Genomic DNA, 19066 nt, shown 5'->3' on the forward strand with positions numbered 1-19066 from the left:
TGCTCCAAAAGTTCCATCAGGAGACTGCAACCCAGAGCTCATCCACTCCCCTAAGGTTTATTGTGCCTCTTCTGTGAGCCAGCTTGTGCTGTCCTGCTTCTCTGCAGCTTTGTTCAAATAATAATAACAGCAAAAATCTACATAGTACTTACCATGTACTAAGTGCATCCCTGTCCTATGTGCTTTTCATACATGAATTTATTAGTCTTTACAACAACTCTAGGAGGCAGGTTCTATTATTATATCCATTTCGCAGAGGAAGAAAGGGAGGCACTGAGGTGTGAAACTTGCTGAAAGTCACACAGCTGGGAAGGGTTAGAGCCAGGATGCCAACTCAAAAGGCTAGCTCAGGGGATCTGAATCCTTCCAACAACCACCAATGACCTTGGAAGCAAATCCGCCTTCAGCCGAGCCTTTGGATGAGACTGCAGCCCTGATCAACATATCAACTGCAGTCTCATGGCAGATCTTGAGCCAGAGGCACCCAGCTAAGCCACAACTGGATTTCTGACCCACAGGAACTACGAGACAATTAATACATGTTATTTTTATATTTAAAAGTCTAGCTCACGAATTGGTACTCTTAATAACTGTGTGATTCTGCCTCTTTATAAATAGGAGGGGGAATTCCCTGGTGGTCCAGTGGCTAAGACTCCACACTCCCGATGCAGGGGGCCCAGGTTCGATCCCTGGTCAGGGAACTAGATCCCACATGCCGCAACTAAGAGTTCGCATGCCGCAACTAAGACCTGGCACAGCCAAATATAAATAAATAAATATTTAAAATAAATAAATAGGAGGGACGGGCTCCCTCAGGAGCGATGCTGAAGTTCTGTGTTGATTCTGTCTCTATGGGCAGCTCCCAGCTGCCTCCTCCCTCATTCTCTGATCTCTCCTCTTTAGCAGTCCTCAGGTGGGCATATGCCTGTGCCCTGCTTATGAGTCCCTTGAACGTGGACCCTCCCTCTTAATGCTTTAGGGAGACACTGTACCTCACGCCATGCCTCTCAATCTGTAATGTGCACACAAATCACCTGGGGGCCTTGTTAGAATGCAGGTTCTGATTTAGGAGGCTGGGGTGGGACCTGAGATGCTACATTTCCAACAAGCTCCAGGTGATGTTTCTGGTCCACGGGTCACACCGTGGATAGCAAGGCCTTAGGTATTCAAAGCATAGACTTTGGCCCAGACAGACCACAGTCCACATGCCAGTTCTGTCACATCCCGGCTAGAAGTCCTTAACCTCTGAGAGGTGAAAAGACTTACCCAAGGTCACATAATAAACCTGGAGTCACAAACAGAACGCTGTGTTCTGACTTCTAGTCTAGAGTCTCAAAACTACAGCTAAACCCACCCTCCTGAGTTCTGGGCCTGGACATGGGTGTCCAGATGTGTGCATGTATATGCCCTGTATTATGTGTCAACATATGTAAATGAGTGTGTGTGCAGACACGTACATATGCTTCAAAAATGTGTATGTGAATGTGCCTAATGTCAGCACATGTGCCAGGGGATTTATGAGAGTTGTTCATTCATTCATTGACTCCCTCACCAGATATTCACTCAGCTTCTACTATGTGCCAGGTCCCCACTCCCATGAAGCCAACAGTCTAGGAAGGAGGCAACCATAACACAAATAAAAAACTCATTTGTGTGTGTCTGTATGTGTGTGTATTGCTCACAACAGCGCCAACAGCTAGGTGCCCTTATCCATTTCACTGAGGAAACCGAGGCACTGAGAGGTTAAGTAACTTGCCCAGGGTCACAGAGTGATGCTTAACGCATGCAAAGGTGTGTATCAGCAAGCATGCTGGGGTGAGTGTGATGTGCACATATGCTTGTACTTGTGCATGAACGGCTGCAAACAAGCGTGTGTGTGTGTGTATGTGTGTGTGTGTGTGTGTGTGTGTGTGTGTGTGGAGTGCGCACGTGCCAGGAAGCACTTTTCCACAGATATCTCCAAATACTCCATAAACAAGATTTTCTGGCACCACAACATAGCATCACAACAAAACACACATGCACGCACGTTGCTTTTAGATGTTCGTATTTTCAAAGTTTTCCTAAAATTCTGTCCACAGAGAGATGGGGGTGAAGGTGGGGGCCTGCAGAGCAGAGCAGATCCAGGGAAGCCCACACCACCTGTTTCCCTGGGGCAGCCATGGCTGGAGCACTTTCAGAGCTCATCATCCATTATGAGGCTAAAAGAATTTTTCCCCTCCCAAGAAGTTAAATAAATTGCTCAGGCTGTAAAGGGCTAGTCCAGCCACACCCCCAGTGGGAATGCACTACCCTGGTGAGCTGACTGACACGGATACAAATGACCAAATCTGGCTAGGTTCCCTTCCCCATCACACCACATCTCTAAAAATAGAGACATCTATACAAATGCCTTGATAATTCTTTTTCCTCTTTACGGAAGCATAGGATATCAACAGAAAGTGCTCAAGGCGTAAGGGGACAGCTCAGTGAGGAATCTTCATGAAGCAAACAGACTTGTGTAAACAGCACCCAAATGAGGGGAGAAAACCTACCAACATTTCCAAAGCCCCTCAAGGCCCCTCAATACCACCCCCATCAGGATAACCACAACTCAGATCTCTATCATCATAAAATAGTTTTGCCTGTTCACGTGCTTTATGTAAATGGAATCATAAATACGGATTCCATTTTGGGGGTTTGGCCTCTTCCACTCAACCTGGTATTTGAGATTTAAGCACGTGGTTATAAATCACTCCTCGTTGCTGCGTAGTATTTCCGCTGTGTAAGAATATTCTGCAATCATCTATCCAGTCTGCTGTTGATGGGCGTTTGGATTGTTTCCAGTTTCATGCTTTTATGAAAAGTGCTGCTATGAACATTCTTATACGTGTACGTGTCTTTGGGTGATCCGATGAATGCATTTCTGTTGAGTGAACACCTAGTGGTTGAATTACTGGGTCACAGAGCTTTAGATACTGAGAACTGGTTTTCCAAAATGGTCGTACCAATTTTACACAGCAATGTATGAGGACACCAGTGCCTGCACATCCTTGCCCGACTGGGTATCTCTGTCTTTTCCATTTTCTACATTTTGAGGGGAGTATTTAATAATGTCAAAATGCTTCCTCACGCCTTTTCCTGTTCTTCTTCTCCCATTGCTATGTCCGGCAATGTTTATTAAGGCCAGCGGTAAGAATAAAACTACAACTGCTCCATGTTTATATATCACACAGATACAACCACCAGCCGCAACACACCCACCCTTGAGGGCCATCCCAGCACATTAAATAACCCAAAGTAGCACAGAGTGACGCGAAAGGCCTTGAGCTGTTATAGAGAACTTTATTTAAGGTTTTCTCGAGGGGACTTTGAACAGGACATTCCACCTCACAATGCAAAGCAAGGCTTCCGCAAGGCTCTCCGGAAGCCATCTCTCTCCCCAAAGCCAACACTCATTCCTATGGCTTATCTCCCCAACCTTCCCCAGCCAGGCACACCCTCCCCTCCAGGCTGTGCACCCCAGCTCCCCCAGGCTCCTGAGAGCTGCCCTCTCGCTCGATGCCCTTGGGTAGTTGTTCAGACTCTGCCACCAGGCAAACAAGTGCCTCTCTGAGGCCCCAGTGCTGGCCTGGCTTGAGGGTATCTGGGCTGGATTTCTGTTTACCTGAAACACAAGCCTCGTCTAATTCATTCCACCCCAGTCCTATGTAAAAAAAAAAAAAAAAAATGTTCACCAAAAACTGGAGCCACCAAACATTTACCTAGCTCCTTCACTATTTTGCTTCTCTTCCCTACACTGCAAATTCTATCAACAAAAACAAAAACTTTATCTAGTTCCTATCATACCTAGCACTGGTTGAGCTGGTTACCTTAGACCCATTCACCTGGTCCTCTTAACTAACCTACACCCACTTAACCAGTCTAACTCAACTGAACTACTTAACTAAGCTACACCCACTTCTGGTTTCTTTTAACCTGCAAGGTAGGTAATAATACCCCCATTTTACAGAACTAGAAAGTGAGAACAAGAGAGGTTAAGTAATTTGGTCGAGGTCACACGGGAGAACAAGACAGAAGTAGGAGTCCCATGGAGCGCAGACCTGCCACTCACTCTCACCTGACTCACCTGAGTCCCCTGCACTCCACACTCTCCCAGGGGCTGGCAGGATGAGGGATGCCAGGCCTGGCAGGGGCAATCACATCACGCCCACACCTTTGTTCCCCATCAGAGTCTCAGGCTTTGAGTATATGAGAGACAGAGAAACTGGCTGTCTAGACCACACGAAGGCCTTTTAATGTTAATGATATGTGAATCAAGGAGGCTTGGCAAGCCCAGCTGTTGCCTGGAGCACCGGCTTAGAGGGTGGTCAAAGGGAGGAGAGTGGGGAGGGGTCAGATATCTTCAATGGGCTGGCGATTATCAGGAGGCATCTTCTACTCTTTTTTGTGATTTTTTTGGGGGGGGGGGGCATTTATTGGCACATTTTAAAAGCAAGTTAATTCCAATATCATCTTTTCAATTTCAACCCGTCACATAATTTGATTGGCATTAGATTAAATAGCTGACTTGTCTCCTCTTTGCTGATATTTCTGATGCTGTTTTTAATCTCCTGTGCCCAGCACGTCCTGGGTGGATGACTTTGGCAAGCTGTTTTACCTTCCTGAAAGTCAGTTTCTTCATCTGTAAAATGGGTACTTTAATAGCACCTCATGCTAACTACCATTTGCCATGCACTGAGCCCTATAATAAAAACTTTGGGTATAAATGTATCTTATTTACTTCCCCCCACATCATTTTGAGGAACTTCTAAAGACAAAATTGAGGCTCAGAAAAGTTGGTTGATTTGTCCAAGGTCGCCCAGCCATGAAATGTCAAGACCAGAATTTGAGCCCAGGTCAGTTTGTCTTCCCCTGTCATTACCTTTATAACTCATCTGACCAACAACATCTCTTTATTGTTGCCCATGATGGGCTGAAACCTCACTTAGAGCCACTAGACTCCATCTCAGGGCCCCTTCAGCCTAGGGGCGACTCAGCCAGGTGGGGGAGGCCAGTCTCTGGCCACTTGAAAAGACACTAGGGACTTCCCTGGTGGTGCAGTGGTTAAGAATCCGCCTGCAAATGCAGGGGACATGGGTTCGAGCCCTGGTCTGGGAAGATCCCACATGCCGCGGAGCAACTAAGCCCATGTGCCACAACTACTGAGCCCGCGTGCTACAACTACTGAAGCCCGCGTGCCTAGAGCCAGTGCTCCGCAACAAGAGAAGCCACCGCAACGAGAAGCCCACGCACTGCAACGAAGAGTAGCCCCCGCTCGCTGCAACTAGAGAAAGCCCACACACAGCAATGAAAACCCAACACAGCCAAAAATAAATAAATAAATAAATAAATAAATTTAATAAAAGACACCAGTCCCTCCTAGGGTCTCAGGCAGGGGGTGGAAGAGGCTGACCCATCAAAAGACATAATCTAGAAGGTCCCTCAGAGGCACCCATTCAGCCCACATTCACAGATGCAAAAACCAGGGCTCAGAGAGGGCGCATGACCTACCCAAGGGCACACAGTGAGAGAGGCTGAAGAGGGCCAGAGCCAGGACTCAGCACCATTCTGGAAAGGTCCCCCATCTGGCCCATTTCGACTTCCTGACCACTGGGTGAGCTTGCATTGCAGCAATGAACAAGTGTGTTAAATCAGGGACTCTCCTACCCTCCCCAGCAAAGACTCAGGCCCTACAGAGGATGCTGAGTTCCAGGTGGCTGGGAGGGGCCATGGGGTGCTGTTTTAAAGAAAACCCTTGAAATTACGTTTCCAACCCAATGCTGTTCCCTCCCCCAGCCCATAAACTTCCTGCACCATCTTCATTGTTTCCATCCCATTTAGAGAGAGTGAACGTTTCCTGGGATTCAATTTCTCTCATAATAGTTGGAAGGAAACAAAACTACATGCTGTAAACATTCACTGCATTGTACGAGAAACCTCAGCATTACGGGGGAGGTGTAATAAGTGCAGACCCAGGTCTCCCACCCCCAAGCCCCCACCCCACAAATCCATCCCCTGATGTCTCCCATGCCTGTGCCCTCAAATATCTAAACATCTCACAGCCAGGAATCTAGAGCTTTAAAATAAATATATATACTTTAGCTATTGGAATACATAATTAAGATTGGTGAGGTGTAAGTACCGACTCCTTCTCAGCGGTTTTCTCTCAATGAAAACAAGAGAGGCTGGGCCATTTTTCTGAGCACGTGTGTAGGACAGATGAGGGAACATTCATTAGTTCAGCCTGACATATACTCAATTCTCTCCATATACATACCATGGGTTGTTTTTTTTCTTCCTTGCATTTTCTTCTACAGCTGCGAAGTGATATTAAATTTCATCAGACTTGAACAAAATCTGTGGTCTTGAAACAGTTTCCCTTAAGGCCCCTCATATTTATTCAGAATTCATGAATCATGTTCCGATAACAGAACCGTAATTATTTTTAAAGTGTGATGTTTGTGGCTTTAATAGGAAATGCTTGCAAAAGGCCTTTTCTCTTTGCTTGTTTGTAATCTTAGCAGTAATCACTGCTGTTCCCTTCTCTGCACCACAGCAGGCAGAACACAATTTCATTTTCATATGAATCGGGAGCTCTTCACCCAGGTTTTAATTAAAGCAATAAAAGCCATGTCATCTTTGCCCTTTACGATGTACACAGATTCAAAGGCCAGAGTTACTAAGCCTAGAATCTTAGATTTCAACAGTGGCAGGAGGTCTCTGGGTCCCGGGACATTTGCTGGAGGTATTTTTGTTTGTTTCAAAAAGCCTCAACCACCCCTCTCTCTGTGGCTGCAGTTTCCTTCTCTGTTAAACAGGAAAGCAACCATACCTACCTGAGATGAAATGAGACCAGCCATGGAAAACATTTAGCCCCAGTGCCTGAGCCCAAGGAAGTGCCCAGTAAATGTTCATTATCAGTAGCAGCAGCAGCATTACTTAGGGCTGGAAAAAGCCTACAGACCATCTGCCTTCATTATTCTCAGGAGGGAACTGAGGCTCAGAGAGATACCAACACCAGGTGAAGGGAACAGGGCAGAGCTGAACCTGGAACCCAGAGCTCCTGGCTCTTTCCCCGTTCTGGGCATCCTACACTGCCCCCTGCTGGAAGGAGGCTGCGCATCAACCCAGTCTAGGTTTATGCTTGACCCAAGCGGTAAGAAAAACAGACCAGGCACCCCTGGGGATGGGGCTGCCATCCTTCTCTTTCTCCAAGGTCCCATCCAGACCACTGTCTACCTTCCCTACAAATCCCACCCCACCCCACTCAGCTCCATCGGCATCCACCAGCTCATGCATCTCCAGCTCGTCTCCTTTCCCCATCATGCTCCCAGCCTTCGGCTCTAGGCTCCGACTTCCCATCCATCGCATCCCAGCACCATCCCAAGTCCCTTCAGCTCAGCCGCCACGCTGATGCTGGGCTCTCGGCTCCTCACTCCCCAGGAACATCTGCTCCACTCTGTCAACAACCCCTCCCCAGACGCACCCAAGACTCCATCAGTGCCCATGGCTGCTCACCTTCGAATCACCACCCGCTTCCCAGTCCGTGACTAAGGTGTCCTCACTGTTCAGCTCCTCCCTCAGGGACTCTCTGAGCCTGGGGTTCCCTCTCTTCTGTCCTGACCCAGCTTGGATTCCCTGGTCCTTCACTTCAGTCTCTCTCTTAGGCAACGAAGCTTGAGTGTCCTTCTGGTACACCTGCCTGGCAAATCCTTGCCCTGGATTCACCCAACTGTCTGCCCTGACAGCACCTGCACCAAGAATTCAGTCTTCCACGATCCATGACAAATATCGCAGACCTCCCCCATCCCCTTAGACCTCCAGTGTCCTGACTGTCAGCAGGTGACCCACCCACCCACCAACCTGAGAAGACAGGTGCATACAGGGGCGGACGCCCTCTGCTCCGAGCCATCCCATCTACAAAGCCACACTCCTTTGCTCCTTGGTCCCCCCTTCTGGCCAAGGCCAGAGCTTCCACCCTCTGGGCAGGACCCACCCCTCCCACCCTCTCCAAAAACTTAAGCCACCAATTAACTCTTCCTTGTCCTGAGCCCTGAGCATCACCCTCTCTTCTGGATGCCTTCCATCAAGATTAATTCTAAAGACTCTATCATCTTTAAAAAATCCTTCCAAGGAGTCCTCATCTCATTGAGCTCTGGCCCTTGCTCTTGTCTTCCCCAGCTAGACTTCTCAGACATTGTCTAGACTTGCCATTTACGTCCTCACCTCACACTCCCTCCTCCATCCACCCTGGGACCTGCAGGACATCCCCTACACATCAGAACTGCTTTTTCTGAGGTCCAGGATGACTTTCTCTTTGCTAAAGCTATTGGACGTATCTCAGTTCCTATTCCAACCAACCCCTCAGAAGTATGGACTTTCTGCTTCTTCTTGTTTAAATTTTATTTAATTTTTTGAAGTGATACTAAATCCTCATGGTTGAAAACCCCTGAAAAGGTCAGTGAAAAGTCTTTTTGCTACCCTTGTCTGCCTCCCCAGTAACCATAACACACACACACACACACACACACACACACGATGTACAATGTCACTTTTACTAGTCTCCATATATCCTTCCAGAGTTATACACGCACACAGAAACATACATTCTTACTATCCTTTTGGCATAAATGGTAACGTACTGTACTTACTGTTCATCATCTTGCTTTTTTCAGGAAATAATGTATCGAAAGAACTCTATCACTTCCAGCCACACAGTATTCCATTTGATATATGTACATAATTTCTGTAACTAGTCCCATATTACTGCACATTTGGGTTTCTTTTTCCAATTTTTTGCCACCATAAACAGTAACAAAATGAATAATCTTGAATATGTCATTTCTCATGTATGCAGATATATCTGTAGGATATATTTCCAAAAAGGGAATTACTGGGTTAAAGGGTAATGCGTTTGTAATTTTGATAGATGCTGCCAATTATCCTTTCGTAAGGGTTATACCAATTTACTCTCCTTTCAGTGATGTATAAAAGTGCCTCTTTCCCCTCAGGGGCTCCAGCACAGTGCGTTATCAAACCTTTGGATTCTTGCCAATCTAATAGGTGAAAAATGGTAGTTTTGCCTCTCTTATGAACTATTTTTAGCATTTTGTCATATATTTAAGAACCATTTATATTTCTTTCTCAGTAAACTATTAGTTCATATCTCCTGCCCATTTTTCTACCAGGGTTTTGAATTGATTTCTAGGAACTCTTTATATATGAGGGAAATCAGTCCTTTCAGTATACCATAAGTTGAAAACATTCTTGCCCAATTTTTCATTTGTCTTTGACTTTACTTATGGTGTTTTGAACATACCAAAGTTGTTTTGTATTTTAATTTATGGTCAATTTTTATGACTTCTCTTTTAAGACTCTGAGTCGTGGAAATGCTTTTCCCACTCTGAAGCTGTAAAGCATACCTTAAAGATTTTTTTTTTTCTGGTGCCTTTATGGTTTCCTTGAGTACATTTAAATCTTTGATTTATTTAAAGTTTATCCTTTGATAGGGAAGTAGCTGGATCCAACATCATTTTCCCCCAGATCCCCTCCTTCCTTCTTGCAACACTGCCCTTGGCTTCTAAGACTCCATGTTCTCCTCCTACTTCTCCAGCCACTGCTTCTCAACCTATCTCACAGTTGTCTTCTCCTCTACTTTGCCTTCAAATGTTAGAGCTCAACATTTAAGAGTCATTGGTCCCCTACCCTTCTCACCCTCCTCTCTCTCCGTAAATTTCATCCTCTCAAGGTTTTAATACCATAAGCTGAGGACTTCCAAGTTTGGTTCCCCAGTGAGCTCTAGACTTATACAACCATCTAGCTACTCAGACATCTTTACTTGGATGAACATCTCAAATGGAACATGTCCAAGTCTGGCCTCATCAAACCTGCACCTCTCCAGACCATCCCCAGCTTAGAAAGCTGTACCATCATGCTGGGAAACAGACGCATCATGGAAGCCTGGGAGTCATCCTTTACTCCCCTATTTCTCTCTCCCTCTGCATCCATCATCATCAAGATCTTCCAGCTTTATTTCCAAAACACATCTCAGATCCATCCACTTCTTCCCATCTCCTCTTTGCCTCTACACAATCTAGGACAATATATCATCCTTCACTTGGACTATTACCACACCCTCCCATTTGGTCTTCCTGTATCCACTCTTGCCACTGAGAGCTTTTAAAACTGCAAATCTGATCACATCATTCAATCTCAGTCTCTCTCTGTCTCTCACTAACAAAGCCCAGTAACTTGCTTTGACTAATAAAATATGCTGGAAGTAGTCATATGCCAGTTTTCTCTAACACACACACACAAACACAAGCTCTTTCAATAATTCTTTTTTTTTTATTTTTAAAATTTATTTTATTTATTTATTTTTGGCTGCATTGGGTCTTCGTTGCTGTGCGTGGGCTTTCTCTAGTTGTGGAGAGCGGGGGCTACTCTTCGTTGCGGTGCACAGGCTTCTCACTGCGGTGGCTTTACTTGTTGCGGAGCATGGGCTCTAGAGCTCAAACCCGTGTCCCCTGCATTGGCAGGCAGATTCTTAACCACTGCGCCACCAGGGAAGCCCCTCTTCCAATAATTCTTAAAACAAAGTGTGAAATATTTAGCAGAAGTGGTATTTATAGATGGCCAATAGGCACATGAAAAGATGCTAAGTATCTCTAATTATTAGAGAAATGCAAATCAAAACCACAATGAGGTATCACCTCACACTGGTCAGAATGGCTATCATTAAAAAGCCTACAAACAATAAATGCTGAAGGGAGTATGGAGAAAAGGGGACCCTCTTACACTGTTGGTGGGAATATAAATTGGTGCAGCCACTATGGAAAACAGTATGGAGGTTCCTTAAAAAAACTAAAGACAGAGTTGCCATGTGATTCAGCAATCCCAGTCCTGGGCACATATCCAGAGAAAACTCTAATTCAAAAAGATACATGCACCCCAGTGTTCATAGCAGCACTATTTACAATAGCCAAGACATGGAAGCAACCTAAATGTCCATCGACAGATGAATGGATAAAGAAGATGTGGCATACATATATATATATATATATTACTCAGCCATAAAAAAGAATGAAATAATGCAATTGCACCAACATGGATGGACCTAGAGATTATCATACTAAGTCAGAAAGAGAAAGACAAATACCATATGATATCACTTATACATGGAATCTAAAATATGATACAAATGAACTTATTTACAAAACAGAAACAAACTCACAGACATGGTTACCAAAGGGGAACGGGGTGGGGGAGGGAAAAATTAGGAGTTTGGGATTAGCAGACACAAACTACTATATATAAAATAGATAAACAACAAAGACCTACTGTATAGCACAGGGAACTATATTCAATATCCTGTAATAAACCATAATGGAAAAGAATATGAAAAAATATATATGTGTGTGTATATATATGTGTGTGTGTGTCTATATATATATAGCTGACTCATTTTTCTGTACACCAGAAACTAACACAACACTGTAAATCAATTATACTTCAATTAAAAAAAAAAAGAAGTGGTATTTACAGCCATGAGAGTGGAAAACTCTACCCACAACTAGGAAGGCTGTAATGAGGAGGTGACATTTGCAGTGGCCATGAAAGAACAAATAGGCATTTGTTGGGTAAAAATGGCCAGGGGATTCCCATCAGAGGAAACACCACACACAGAGGCGCAAAACTGTAAATGAGTACAAGAAGTGACCAGAGGTTCGTCTCGTGCGACCAAAGCATTATTTATGGTAATAAAAACAATAAAAAGAAGACATAGGTAGTTTTTTTGAACACTGGTACTTTACACACTATCTTAGGTTAGAGTCTCTTGAAGTAGAGCTGAGACGGGGATTCCCATGAGAGTAACTTATTGAGAAGTGACTTTAGCAAAGGGGAGGGAGGGAAGCAGGAGAGGGCATGTGATGGAGCTGAGTAAGGATGTGGTCTCAGCTAGAATTGGCTGGAACTCCATGGGGAGTGGCCCAGTTGGTCCGCCTTGAGACAAGGGGTGGGGCCTTCTAGACCATCTCCCATTCCCCTTCCTGGTTCATGGTTCCCATTTGGCAGAAAATTCTCTAAGGAAGGGTCAGCTGTGAATAGGTAACAGCCAATACTCACAACAGCTGGATAATGGCTGTCCTGAGCTGATGAAGGGAATCTGCAGGGGAGGTACCAACAGAATCCACATCGCACTCCTCGTTTACTTCTCAGAACACCTTAGGAGGCAATCATTACTCCTCCCATTTGACAGAAAGCTGACATAACTTACACAAGGGCATCTGGCTGGGAAGTGGAAAAGCTGGAATTTGAATCCAGGACTGCTAAGACCCAAGCCTAGTTCCTTTCCTCTTCGCCCTCATCCCAGGAAGAGGGAGACTCTTTCTGGATCACTTAACCAGGAAATATCAATCTCTGTAACTCCTGAATGGGGAATCCTCTCAGGAGGGGAAAGAGCTGAGCTCTACCGGGCCCTCCACCCCTAGAAGTTGCTGATGGGCCAGAAACCATGCCTGACAACTGCATCTCGGGCTCAGACCACCCAGGAAAGTCTGGTACAAAAGAAACTCAAGGTCCAGGGAGGTAGGAAAAGTGATAATATATGAAAACTAAGGCAGCTATTCAGGAATTTTGGAGAGACTTGCAAAAAGCAAACAATGAAGCAAGCATTTGCAAAAGAAACTTCAAGTCCATGAGAACTAGTTTGAAAGTTTTTACAAGGGGACACAGTTGGCTAATACATATCCTGTAGGAACCTCTGTCTCAGCTGCAGAGATAAAGAAGATGGTGTTTCAGGAGAAGGTTAAATTAAAGAACAGGTTTTTAACATGACAAAATTGCACTTTCTGGAAGCAAACATCTTCCAGAAATGGCTTCCTGCTTACATATAGAGCTTGGCACATAGTAGGTGCCCAATAAACATGTGGTGAATAGATGAAGCTTGTATTTAACTGTATTTATAAAATGCATTTCCTGCCATTTAGAGTGTTTATCCTCTGAATCCTCTATCAGCTATGAGACCTTCATTTGCCCACATGTGTATGTCAATCCTTCAATAATTGGGACAATACAATTCCTACAGCTGATGAGGCCACACACCAGGACTGGGTATTCATGTACAAATGTGCATGTGTGGGTTCAAGCAAGCATTCCAGGGAAGAGACTGGAAGGAAAGATACAGAACTTTTGCCATTAAGAACTAGAGGCCTTGTCCATCTACAGGTGAATGGATAAAGAAGATGTGGTAAATATACACAATGGAATACTACTCAGACATAAAAAACAAATGAAATATTGCCATTTGCAGCAACATGGATGGACCTAGAGATTATCATACTAAGTGAAGTAAGCCAGACAGAGAAAGACAAATATCATATGATATGACTTATATATGGAATCTAAAAAAAGGATACAAAGGAACTTATTCACAAAACAGAAATCGACTCACAGACATAGAAAACAAACTTATGGTTACCAAAGGGGAAAAGGGAAGGAGGGATAAATTAGGAGTTTGGGATTACACACTACTATATATAATATAGATAAACAACAAGGACCTACTGTATAGCACAAGGAACTATATTCAATAGCTAGTAATAACCTATAATGGAAAAGAATCTGAAAAAGAATATATATACATATATTTATATATATAAAATAACTGAATCACTTTGCTGTATACCTGAAACTAACACAACGTTGTAAATCAACTATACTTCAATAATTAAAAAAAAAAAGCTAGAGGCCAGTGGAGCCCCACCAAGCCATGGGAGCTGCAGGTCCCAGAGGAGTCTTACTCTTCAGCAAAATCAGCGTGAACTACGTGGCACATGCTTCCCATATGTGATAGTTTGTTAAAAGACCACACTGCTTTGCAGCACCTCCCATCAACAGAGTCTACTTCCCCATACCCTGACTCTAGACTGGCCCTCTGACTTGTTTTGACCACATTCTAGAATATGTTAGAAGTAGTCATATGCCAGTTGGAAGCCTAGACCTCAAGAGGTCTTGCAGCTTTGGCTCTTGCTGCTCTGGGAGCCCTTTTCCCACCACGTGAACAAATTCAGGCTAGCCTGCTGGAGCACAAGAGACCATCTGGCATAGAACGGAATCCTCCATACCAATCAGCCCACAGCCTACCTGGCTGCTGACTGCTGCCACCTAAATGATCCTAGCCATGACCAGAAGAGCCACCCAGCTGAACTCAACCAAATTGCCAAGCCATGGAATCATGAACTAGATAAATATTTATGTTTTAAGCCACTAATTTTTGGGGGTGTATGTTATGCAGCAAAAGCTAACTGATACACTATAATAAGTCTAGATTGTAATTTCTAAGTCTGCTCACATCAAGGTTGGCTTGTGCCACCACGTGGACTCAGAGAATCCTGATATCTTCTCTATAAAGTTCTAAGTTAGGGAGACTCTCTGAGTGACAGCACAAGAGACTTGGAAGGACCCTTAGGGAGTCCAACCACCTCGTTACACTGTTAAGGAAATGCATTCATTACATAAGTATTTCCTGAGTGCCTCCTTTGTGCCAGGCATTATGGCCCAACAGGGGGGCACAACAGTGAATAAGAGAGACCAGATCCTGCTCTCAGGGAGGCCACAGTCTAGGGTAGAAACCAGATGTTATTCAAGTCATCCCACAAAAAAGCAGACAACCACAGTGACAAACGCTGTGAACTAAAAGGACATGGTACCATGAGACAGAATTACAGAGAAGGGACCTAAATTGGATTTGGGGGTCACCAAGAGCTCTCTAAGGAAGTGACATTTAGGCTGAAGCAAGTTGGTGGCAGCCTTGAGGTGGGAACGGAGCTCTCCACAGACACAGCAAGGTGTGTGGAGCTTTGAGTCCCAGCCCTGCAGGTTCAAATTCCATCTGTACTGCTCCCTGGCTGAGTCAGTCAACATCCTTGAGCCTCAGTTGCCTCATCTATGAAATGGGGTTAACGATACTGTCTTACTTCTTCATGGTACGTCTCAAAGCGGTCGTGAAGGTCAGTTGAAATAACCACTGAGAAAAGGGCAAACTGTCGAGTGTTGGGTGAACAGTTGAAGCTACTGTTAGCAACTTGGCGGGGGGACATTTATTTGTTCTCCAGCTACCCTGCAAAGGACTGTGCCCCCCTCTGCCCAAGCCTAGAGCAGACGCGGAGCCCCACTGAGTCCCACTTGCCCTTCTTGGTGGAAGCACAGTACCAACCCTCTCCACTAGGGACTGAGCCAGTGCCGACTCCAGCATAGCACAGTTCTGAGAGCCAGGGCTCAGGATGTTAGCAAAATGCAGTTGAAACATTGTGAAAGGGCTCGGATAAGGTGTTCAGGAGTAAACTCTGGTCTTTTGAGACAATCACATTTCCAAGTGGATTATGGACAATTCAGTGACTTCTGCGATCTCTTCCAAAATGAGCATTTCCAGGACTGGAGTCTGGCTCACCAGTTCTTGCAGCTCGGCACAAGTCAGAGCAATATACAGGCAGCTTTTCAGCAGCCCCCCTGGTGCTCACATGGTCACAGGCCATAGAAGGGGTATGGCCTGGCAGGTCCACAGGCACACCCCTGCAGTGGCAGAGGAGGGGGCTGCAGCGCCCTGTAACAGAGGAGCTTCCACACCACGCTGGGATGACAACAGTATCTTCCCTCACCGGCAGTGTTCCCTAAGGGCCACAAGCCCATGTCTCTCTCATCTGTGTCCCCCACAGTACCTCTCACAGAGTAGGGCACATAAATGTTTGTGAATTAATAGGCTTCTGTTTCCCCAGCTGGAAAATGTGGTCCTAGCCACCCAACTGGGACTGCCATGACCTCCACGACTACGTAGCCAGAGGCGGGGGACAGCAGCTCCAGGGACAGGCTTGTCCTCCAGCTCCCCAAGTTTCTCAGCAGCTATGAAACCCCTCTGCCCTCCATCCAGCACCCTGAGCTGCTGCCTCCCAGCAGGCACCACTGCTTTAGGGAAACATCTTCCAGGATGTTTGCGGGACCCTCCATGGGGTCCCAGGCTATAGTGAGGACCCTCTCTGGCATCTGAGTCTCTAGCAAGGATGCTCCCAGCTGAGAGAAACCTTAATTTCCAGAGCCCAGGCTCTCAGTGGCAAATCTGTCCAACTGGCATCTGGGGCTCCCAAGGGGCTGGACTGGAGCTGGGGACAGTCTTGCCCGGGGATGACTCAGCCCCCTTCACCACCAAGAAAAGCTGCACAGAAAGCCTCTGCTCTCCTCCCTTTTCACCATGTCCACAACCCTCCCCAGCGGCATTAGACAACTCCAGGTGGGCAGGAGAGCCCCGAATGCTGATACGTGGGTGTGAGCACCTCCACACCAACATCTGCCCCCATGGGTGCTGTGTGGTGACGAGAGGCAGGCAGCACCAGAGAGCATGTGACATCTCTATTCGTTGCTGCTGAAAACTTCCCCTCTGTGCATGGAGAGTGCAGACAACACATTTCGAGTTTTATCAAGTTTTCAGTGATGCCCATTGTAAGCCAACAGGAGCCAGGTAGTTGATGTACAGAAAACACTACAGTCCCAGTTTGACTGCCCAGTTGAGGGAGACTCAGCTGATATTCTTGATCATTCTAAGAGAGGACAATAGTGGGATGAGCTTCCTGCTCTGCACCCCTCCCATCCCACCCCGGGAGCAGCTTGGCTCCAGCCAGCCCAAGGCTAGACAGGGAGGACGGGGCACCCACCTGGCTGGTTGATAGGAGCTCTGGGTTTCCGTCACTCATCCCCACGTAGGCACTCTCACCATCAAACTGGAACAGAGAAAGAGAGGCAGCTCTGATGAAAATGGTCTCAAGAAGGGCCCAGGAGAAGCCAGAGGAGGTCAGGGGACTAAAAGCACTGAGGGGTAAAGACTCTGGAGCCTGGAGAAACAAAGACTGAGCCCAAGATGCCCAGTCCCCATTTCAGTAGGACTCCCTCTCGGGTAGAAGGAGCAGTCCTTATTCTGTGACCTCTGATGGCTTGGGTTCATCACACTTAGGATGCAGAGAGGAAAACCTTTCTGCCCTTTATACCTTGTCCATAGATGTGTCAGGTTGCCTTGTCAGATACTGAGCTCCCCATCTCTGGAAGTATGCAAATATTTCTCCTGACCAAAATGACATCAGGCTCTCAGCTAGAGCTGGAATTCCACAAGCTGGAGAGAGGCCAAGGTCTCCAGAGCCTTGGGATCAGGACAGCCTGCCCCCGACCCATCCTCCGGGTCTTACCATCCCAAGTGGCTCTGCCCCCTCACCTTTGACCCTTAGGCAGTGAGGACTGTGGTAAAAACCATGTACAGGAACTACACCCTGTGTTCTGAGCAGCTGCCAAGGCTGGAGTTGGGAAGATTTGTCTGCAAGAGGGAGCAGGTGTAGCGGGAGAAGCAGGGGCTCTGGGGCCACTGGCTCCCCTTTTCCCTGATGTGTGACCTTGAGCTGGTGTCTGAACTTCTGAGGTGCCACATCTGTCAAATGGGGATAACGACAGTAGTCCTCTCTCCAGGGGATGCTGCACTGAAACGTGCAAAGCACTTGGCTCAATTCCAGTTCCCTTCGCTTGAGACAAGTGTCTTGGGTCGGGTTCTCTAGAAGCAGAGCCTGAGACAAGGGTTCAAATGCATGTGATCTTTGAGAAGTGCTCTTTAGAAATAACCTGTAAGGGAGGGAGGGATCAGGATAGGACAGGGGAAGGAGCTAAAAGGATGTGGTCCCAGCTGGAGAGTCGCTGTAGCCTGATCCCACCACAAGCTCTGGGGCATGGATGGTACCACAGAGTTAGTCCCAGCATGAAGCAAGAGGCTGCACTTTTGTAGCCCATGTACATCAGTCATTGGCTGTGGGCTGCCCTTAAGGGACAGAAGGAGTCATAACCTGAGAAGGGTGGCCCCCATTTGGCCAAGGACAGTTCTCCAGAGAATTGTGCCAGCTGTGAGCCATTTTTAGTCAGTGTTCACAGCAGATGGGAGTAGGCTGTGCTGGACAGTAAAGGGATCTGGGGGAGGGGGGGCACCAACAGCAGCTGGCCAGTTTACTGTAATTGAAAAAAAAACCTTTTATTAGGTTATATTCATATGGTTCAAAATTCCCAAAGTACAAAAAGCAACAGAGTGAAAAGTCGCCTCCCCCCACCTCCCAGGCATTCACCGCCCCTCTCCAGAGACAACAGCTGCATCTACCAGCTTCCTATACATCCTTTCAGAGACAATCCCTGTATATACATTAGAGTCATTGCTTTCACATAAATGACAGCACACTATACACACCATTTCGCACCTTATTTTTCTCCTAGCAACACATCCTGGAAAGGGTTTTATGTCAGGACATAATTTTGTTTGCTGGTACCTAGTATGCCACAGTATGCCTGTAACATATATATTTAACTAGCTAAGCACGTGGGCAATTGAGTTGTTTCCAGGCTTTTGCTATTTCCGCATTGCTCCCGGGAATATTTTGTGCACCCATCATCTTGCGTGGGTGTGAGTCTACCTGTAGGATTAGTCTGCATACTCACGGCATCCGACCGTGTGTGCGTCTGTAATGTGGATGGGCATCACCAAGCAGCCCTCGTGGAGGCTGGAAAAGTCCACAATCCTGCAATCATCAGTTCATCCAGACCCTCTTCGCTCTGAGAGGTTTTCCTGACAACCGGCTCAGATGCCAGCCTCCTACCTCTGTGGGCTCTGAAGCCCACTCCCCCGACTCCCTTGCCCTGCTTGCCCTTGTTCATCGTTACACAGCCTCTTGACCTTCTAGCTTTCTACATAATTTACTTATTTACCACGTTCATTGCTTACAGTTGGATTTCCCCTACGAAAATGGAGGGGACTTGAGGTCGGGGTCTTAGTCTGTCTGGACACTGATGCCTCCCAAATACCTAGAATAGTGCTTGACACAGAGCAGATACTCAATAAATGCTTGTTGAATGAATGAGTGAATGAAACTACATCACTCACATTGTCTTTTACCAGGCCAATCTTTCCATCGGGGTAGTGGGATTAGGGTTTATACCCAAGTGCCTTCCCAACACAAGGATGGGCAGAGTC

General features: G+C 46.2%; 1 protein-coding gene across 2 annotated transcripts in view; it reads right to left on the bottom strand.

The window, feature by feature from the left end:
* TOX2 (TOX high mobility group box family member 2) overlaps positions 1-19066 on the bottom strand; it is a 135333-nt gene that overhangs the window by 64296 nt on the left and 51971 nt on the right. For both annotated transcript variants that reach the window (XM_068523941.1, XM_068523942.1), the window contains exon 2: positions 16728-16793. In XM_068523941.1, coding sequence (XP_068380042.1) covers positions 16728-16793 — 66 coding nt within the window. The remainder of the gene's footprint in view (positions 1-16727; positions 16794-19066) is intronic.

The sequence above is a fragment of the Eschrichtius robustus genome, chromosome 16 (assembly GCF_028021215.1).
Source record: "Eschrichtius robustus isolate mEscRob2 chromosome 16, mEscRob2.pri, whole genome shotgun sequence".
NCBI classification, from domain to species: domain Eukaryota; kingdom Metazoa; phylum Chordata; class Mammalia; order Artiodactyla; family Eschrichtiidae; genus Eschrichtius; species Eschrichtius robustus.